Source organism: Lactuca serriola, chromosome 7, assembly GCF_051521515.1.
Source record: "Lactuca serriola cultivar US96UC23 chromosome 7, Lser_US96UC23_V15, whole genome shotgun sequence".
Lineage (NCBI taxonomy): Eukaryota > Viridiplantae > Streptophyta > Magnoliopsida > Asterales > Asteraceae > Lactuca > Lactuca serriola.
The window spans coordinates 200,608,910-200,616,546 of record NC_136414.1 but is presented as its reverse complement, the minus strand read 5'-3'; the positions used below and the strand labels follow the sequence as shown (position 1 = coordinate 200,616,546).

General features: G+C 32.1%; 1 protein-coding gene across 1 annotated transcript; it reads right to left on the bottom strand.

The window, feature by feature from the left end:
* Positions 1-3,528: 3,528 nt before the first annotated feature.
* HEMC (hydroxymethylbilane synthase) lies at positions 3,529-5,559 on the bottom strand. Its single transcript, XM_079009438.1, has 5 exons — positions 5,303-5,559; positions 4,460-4,865; positions 4,174-4,380; positions 3,915-4,092; positions 3,529-3,810 (listed from the first exon to the last, which is right to left on the bottom strand). Exons 1-5 carry the CDS (start codon positions 5,506-5,508, stop codon positions 3,698-3,700), a joined length of 1,110 nt encoding a protein of 369 aa, XP_078865564.1. The 5' UTR covers positions 5,509-5,559; the 3' UTR covers positions 3,529-3,697.
* Positions 5,560-7,637: the final 2,078 nt, after the last annotated feature.

Here is a 7,637-nt window from a genome sequence, read left to right as displayed (position 1 = left end):
TTGCTATTAAGTTTCTGCTGCTAGTTTCATGTGAGTTTTCTCACTGTATTACTTATGTCATTATTGGATCCGACATGTGTAGGATATGTGTGTAATGCTTTGATATGATTGTATGCTCAGCTAGATTAGTGGAGTCGTGCATGTTTATTTGTATGTTAGATTTACATGCTTTTATGGGATGATGGCAAGAATAATGTTGTGTCGTGATCCTACAAGCCGAAAGGGGTTGAGGTTAAGGAAAGTGGTCATGAACTCCTAATCACGAAAGTGGTCGTGAGCCTAACTCACGAAAATGATCGTGATTATTTGTCACGAAAGTGGTCGTGACCAGATCTCACGAAAGTGGTTGTGATGTCTGCAATTATATGCATAGTTGTTACAACGATATATATGGTATTTTGGGAAAATCACTAAGTTGTGCGTTTACGTTTTAAAGTTAAATGTTTCTAGATTATTCTTCTAACAAAGCGAAGGGTGCGGTTTAACTGTACACGCATTTGGAGATTGTTATGTTTTGACGCAAACTCTAATTCATGTTTTTTACTTGTCTTTTGATGATGGAAAAAATTTGATACTATTTATTTTATTATGAAAATGATTTTGGATTGTTTACTTAAAATTTTAAAATGAAAATACAACCAAATACATTGTGGCCTACCGAGTAAGGCGTTGGTATTTCCATATTGGGGGGGGGGGGGGGGGGGGGGGGTTGAGTCTTGGGAGTTTCAACTATGAGTCGGCTAAAAGAGGGTATGCGGCGTAATTTGGTGTCTTAACATATTGTCCAAATGGCAAGACCCCTGCACCATTATCCTTGCAAAGCGGGGAGCTGTAGTCGGCGGCTGGAAAATTATTTTATTTTATTTATATGTGGTTGCTCCTTTGAAATTTTATGTTACTTATGTTCACTTATGTTTATTTGTTTATGTTTATCTACACTCCTTTGTGTTCGTCCATTTATATATGTTTAGGTTTGTTCATTTATGTTTGTTTAACATCTTAATGAACAAAAACACAAACAAAGTAATTATTAAGCAAATAAAAACAAAACAGAAAATGTGTTTATTTATATGGTTGTGTTTGTTTGTTAGTTCAAATAAACTTAAACAAACAAACAAACATGAACAAAGTTTTTTCGTGTTCGTTTGGTTCGTTTACATCCTTAACCATTGAGGTTCGTCATGAAGGGAAAGTTAAAAGGAAAGGTATGGGGTGTCACAAATCATGGTGGTGCAAGCAAAGGAAAAATAGTTGGAGAAATGGAGTTTATTGTGGAGAAGCATGAAGGAGTGGTTACACCCCTAGTTATGGAGATCGATAAAAGAAAATTAGGTGCAAAGCATTTAGTGCATGTGATATCTATATCGCCAAAGCATATATGATGCATGTCTAGTGCCTATAAAATCATTGCATATTTATATGTTTGTTACTTTCTGTTGAAGATACTTTGAAACCCTTTTCATGCATGACAATATAACCTTCTTTTTTTTTTTGGAAATTTTGCATTTTACTATGTTGTATTAAAATAGTACTTTCCTTTTAGGCTACGTTTTTAGTAGTTGTTTTATGTTTATTATTAGTTTTATGGAGCTGAAGGTACCCCTGATGATGTTAGTTACTTGGTTATCAAGTTAACCTATTGAAATTTTCCTATTAATAAGGGGTTTTAAAGTTTGTTTACAACTCTTTTTAAAACTCTGGATAAAGTTGTTACATATGTTATTTTTTCGTTCATTCTTTCATCATTTTTCTTCTCCTTTCTCCTTGGAGATTTTCAAGAAACGATGTAACCTTCCATTGTCGATTATATTAAAGAGAGTGCCGCTTATAATGGTGTTTCCTGTTTTTGAGTTTTCACTTCATATCGTGGTGTTCGATTATGGTTATTTTGTGATGTCGGAGCGCTAAAGGATCAAAACCAACATACTTGTTTGATAGTATTTTTCTGGAACCATAGAGGGTTTTTTTTCACTTGGTTGTTTTTTCTGCAAGCATATCACATTCAAGAAAACAGAAGCAAGTTCTCTTTTTCTTCCCATTCATTCATACTTTAACGATATAATTTTATAAAAATTTGACGTTTTTTTCCCTAGTCGACATCGTTGTTCTTGAACCGTAAAAGTTCTTTTCTTGCGCGACTTTATCTGCCTCCATATCGAAGCCAAATACATGCTATATTAAGCATTTTTTTAAGCCTCGAGCCAAAACACATATTGATTCAGTGCTCCTTCGTATTAGCCAATTTATTCAATTTTCTAAAACCATTCTTTGCACTTTCGTCCTATTTTTAGGCATAATAATCAATTCTTTAAGCCAAGGAGTTGATTCATACATATCAATTTTTCTTCATACATAACGATTTGTGTTTTAAAATGTTATATTGTGCAACTTTATAAAATATAAAATGTAATATTATATTATACAACTCTATAAAATATAAAATGTTATATACAGATAAAAGTTAAAAATTTGTTATGTAAAAATCATTTTCCTTATTTTTCCTTATTTTAAAGGCTTTATACCAACCTAAAATCAATTATTTGAGCCATATATTGAGTCCAGAAAATCAACACTTTAAGCCGTGAAGATCAACCACATTAGAAGTTAAAACCATTTGATGCCTTTAGCCCATATTAGTGGTTTCTTCAAGGATCGAGGCCATGAAATTGATTTTATTGAGCCTATGACTTTTTTTTTCTTGAGACCATACAGGCATACACAATAAACCAAGCCCTTTTAGACGACATTTTTTTTATCCCATAGATTATCAACCAAGTCAATATTCCAGCCACTTATAACTATAAGTTATAAATTGAGATTCACCCCTTAAATTGATTTTTCAAACACCAGTAAATCAATTTTCCACATTATTTTTGACCCTCAAAAATCAAATTTTCTTAACTCTTATAGATTTTGTTTTTTGAGCCCTTAAAAGTTATTTTTTCAATTATCCTTTTTTAGAGGTTATTTAAAATCTATTTTTTTTCATTGCTATAAAATATGAACTTTCACTTTTGGACCGTGCCACTAGATTTTTCCTTTGACAAAGTGAAGATGTGAGATATTATGGCTCAATCTAATTATGATGACAATTTTTTTTTTTTGATACGAGAGATGCTTTCAATCATCCCCAATCCATGAGATTTCATTGTGACTTAAACGTTGGAGTTTTGGGTCATTGTCCTTTTGTTGCTGATTTTTAGAGGCTTTTGGTTTTAGGAGTATTGAGATTTTGAGATCCTATCACTCTTTCATTAAAGACAATCAATTTTAAAGATTGTTTGATTTGTTCAAACATTATGATACCATAAGGTACTTATGCTATTAGACAAATTCTGATCAAAATACGTTTATGTCACATGACATTGAATTTGAAGTTTTTATTTCCTTAACATATTATCTTTAATTTGGATAGTCATATTTAAACAATGTACTAGTTTTAGTTCATGAATGCATCAGGTTCATGTTATATGCTATGATATTAACATATTATCTTTAATTTGGATAATCTTTTTTACCACCTCTACATACCATACAACACAAAGAAAATTGCATTATGATTACCTTCAAAGAATACAAATCACAAATCTTGGAAACTCTATCCTTATATTACACAAATCATTCAAGAAAACTGGCATCCTACAACCCAAAACAACTCACCAGAACCTAACTCGAAATAAACCCACATCCAAACACCTCAACTATCAAAAAAACCGGGCCCCGCACGCGATAACAGCTCCTCACCAGCATCCTTCCCCATCAACATCATATCTTCATACGCATACGCTCCTTTTCTTGAAGTTTCAAGCACTATTTTTTTTTTAAATAAAAACTTATCAGTTCCCGAATCACATATATGTAAACATGGAATCAATCGTTTTTGCTTTTTTTTTTTTTAATTTTAATTTTCTCACCTTTAGTCCCATCTGGCGATGCTACCAATCCTCTAAAAAGACAATTTCCATCTTCGTCCCTACACGCATATCCAGCTATCGGTGTCCTACAAGATCCATCAAGTGTCAACAGAAAAGCCCTCTCGCATGCAACTGCTAATCTTGTTTCTTCATGGTTCAGTTTTGCTATGTAATTCGCCTGCAAAGTGGGACCCACATTAATAAATAATAATGATTGTTCACAATTCACAAAGACATACATACATACATACATACATACCATTATATCATCATCACTTCTACAAGCAATCCCAATAGCACCTTGTGCAACAGCTGGAAGCATGTCATCAATAGAAAGAATTGAACTCACATGTTCAGTCATGCTTAATCGTTTCAATCCAGCTAAAGCTAATAATGTTGCTTGAACAACTCCATCGTTTAGTTTCTTTAACCTTGTTTGCACATTCCCTCTGAAATTCTCAAGCACCTGAAATTTTTTTCATCTTTTTTAATCAATATGTAATCATAACAAAGATTAGATCTATCATCTATCTGTATAAACTTACAGAGAGTGATGGATATCTGTGAAGTAGTTGAGATTTCCTTCGAAGAGATGCAGTTCCAACAACACTTCCAGATGGAAGATCTGCTAATGAACTTGCATTCAAGGAAATGAATGCATCACGAACATCTTCACGTGGAAGATTGCAGGGTAAGATTGTTTTATCAGGGAGATAAGTAGGAACATCTTTCATGGAATGAACAGCAATATCGATTTCACTGTTTAGAAGTGCTTCATCAATTTCTTTAGTGAACAAACCCTTTCCACCAATGTCTGCAAGAGGTTGACTCAAAATTTTGTCACCTGTTGTTTTGATTACTACGATTTCGATAGCTCCCTCTTCTGCTAATTCACTACTTGTAGCAATGAGCTTATCTCGTGTCTCGTAAGCTTGTGCTAGAGCTAATGGACTGTTCTACACAAGAAATGTAAACGGATTTCCTTAAAACGGATGATAAATTAAGAAAAACAGCAGGAATGGAAGACATGAATCTTAGAAAAATGTAATACACTTCTTATCTTCAGATGTGCTTGAACCATATCCAGTTATCAATGTACTATGTATATTAGTATTTTTCACGATCATGATTAGCGTTAATTTCAAATTAGCTAGATGAAGCTATTGCTTCCAGAATTAAGTAATTGAAGATTTTACTACATATATAGAAATATAGCAGTGATGATAATTGATAAATTGATCAGAACACACGAGATTTGGGTCTTAAATTTGTGCTAGTAAATCATCAATCCTATTCTTCGAACAATACAAAATTACGAAACAAATCAAACGCAAACATACGCTTATGAAACCAAAAACGATAAGATGAAAGGAAATAAGAAACATTACCTCCCTCTGGTACCAATTCTGATAAGGGCGACCTTTTTCTGAGTTTGTTGTTCGACGGCGACTGAGGCTTTAATGAGGGTGAGTCTGCGCGGTTGACATAGCACCGGAGATTTAAGGCATGGTAGAGAAAATCCAGTGGCGGAAACAGATCTGGAGGTGAAATTAGCAGAAATTAGGGTTTGAATTGAAGGAGCTAAGGTCTCCATCTAGAATGATTTGGGGGAGAAAGAGATCGGAAGCGGATGCCGTTGAGGATATGGGTTTAAGCTTTAGGCGCGCCGTCGGCTTATCCTCCAGCTCATCAACTAATCTTGCCATGTCAGCTGCTTCCCATTCGTAAAAGGATGCTAATGGGACCCATAAACACCTCACCAACTGCCACCTCGGATATGGCCCGCTATGGAAGCCCAAATACAAATGTAAATCCAAATTTCCCGATGGGCCGATTTGGACAACACTTGGTGAGCCATTAAGCCAATACACGGCCTTAAGATCTCGATAAAAATATAAAACAAATAAAATACTGAAAATAATAATTAAAATAAATGGTCGAATGGCTCAAAAGGCTCAAAAGTTGCATAGATTGTTTTCTTATGTACACAGAAAAACTAAAAAAGACATAATACTTACAACCCTTAACGATAAGTAGTGAGTTTGGTACTATAGGCCTTAGATAGCCCAATAAGTCCACCATGATCATCTCGCAAGTCGCAACTCCATTAAAATAGGATAAAAGTTTAGCCCAGCCCGTTATAAGAAATAATGAGTTCTCTATGATTTCCTTTTATTTTATTTTTCACTTTATTCATAAGTTTTAGGTTGACTTCAACAACTTAAATGGTTTATATATATATATATATATATATATATATATATATATATATATATATATATATATATATATATATATATATATATATAATGACCAAAAAATACATTTTGCATATTATTGTTTTTTTTTTAACTAAGAGTAAAAATGTTATTTAGATTCTACCCTTAATAGAAAGTTTATAATAAGTTAAAACAAAGCAAATTATATAATAAAAAAATGTTTATTACAAGTCTCACCTAGGAATAAATATATATATATATATATATATATATATATATATATATATATATATATATATATATATATATATATATATATATATATTTGCAATTGAAACACTTAAAAGTATTTATTACCGTTATAAATTCAAAATAAACTAATAAACAATTTAAATAAACAAAACTTTTTGCTTGGTAAATGAAATTCAAAGACAAGAGCTTTCCAAAAAATAATATAACTCTAAACAAACTCGTATAATCATAACTCGTTCAAAACTATTTGTCCCAAATTATATTCTCACATGCTTTAAGTTTTAGGTCGACACTAATCATTTTTTGGGTTGGTTTATGTCCGATCCACTTTGATTGCATGATATTCCATAGACCCAAAGTTTTTTATTTTATCAACAAAATTGACTCGGGCGTTTACCCATTACAAAAAAAAAAGTACATTTTCTTATTGTTTTATTTCAAAAGGTTGAAGTAATATATAGGTACGATTGATTAATTTTAAACAAAATAATAAAATGAATATATAAATGGGCCGGCTCAACTCAGCTTGACCAGTTTGGATCCGTATTAAAAAAAAACTTTGTATACGATAAACAAATGTTGTTTTTAGTGTATTATAATAACTTAATTCACACATCATTTTACATCTAATTAATACAATCATGAACCAAAAAGTCAATAAAAATACAAATAAATTGTTAATTGTAATGAACCATCAACCATGGGCCAACCCTATCGGATCCAATCCAACATTTATTATTTAAAAGCCACCGGACCCATCACATGAGTCCCTGTCAAAGTCAGTCGTATTTTATATCCTAACGAACATTGTTTTGTGGTACACGACTACACGCGGCTTAAAAAGGCATGGTTTCTAATGTAACCCATGCTTGTGATTGATTCGAATCTTGCATTCTCCATTAGGTATCCTCTTTTTCCCACAATACCTTTTTATTATGATTTCTAATATATATATATTAACAAAAGGGTTAATGTCTCAAATGGTTATAAATAATTATTAATTTATACTCAATATAGGCCAATAATTTTTTTATATGTCTCATTACATTATTTGAGTGGGTTTCAACATTATGTGACGTCCATCGCATATTCCTATTATTAAGTTTCGATAGGTCGTAGCCACGATAAAACAACTATATTAGCATAAATGAACAAAAATCTATTATATTTAATACCGCTTTATCAGATTGAAATCCACACTAATGGTATAATGAAAACATAAAAAAACTATTGGCATATTAAGTTTTATTAG

What these genes read in the sequence shown, in the direction of transcription:
- HEMC (XM_079009438.1), bottom strand. Translation starts at nt 5,508, where the DNA reads ATGGAGACCTTAGCTCCTTCAATTCAAACCCTAATTTCTGCTAATTTC. An exon ending in GAAGTGATGATGATATAATG is followed by an intron (nt 4,093 to 4,173) that starts GTATGTATGTAT and finishes CCCACTTTGCAG; the next exon opens with GCGAATTACATAGCAAAACT. An exon ending in ATCGCCAGATGGGACTAAAG is followed by an intron (nt 3,811 to 3,914) that starts GTGAGAAAATTA and finishes AAAAAAAAATAG; the next exon opens with TGCTTGAAACTTCAAGAAAA.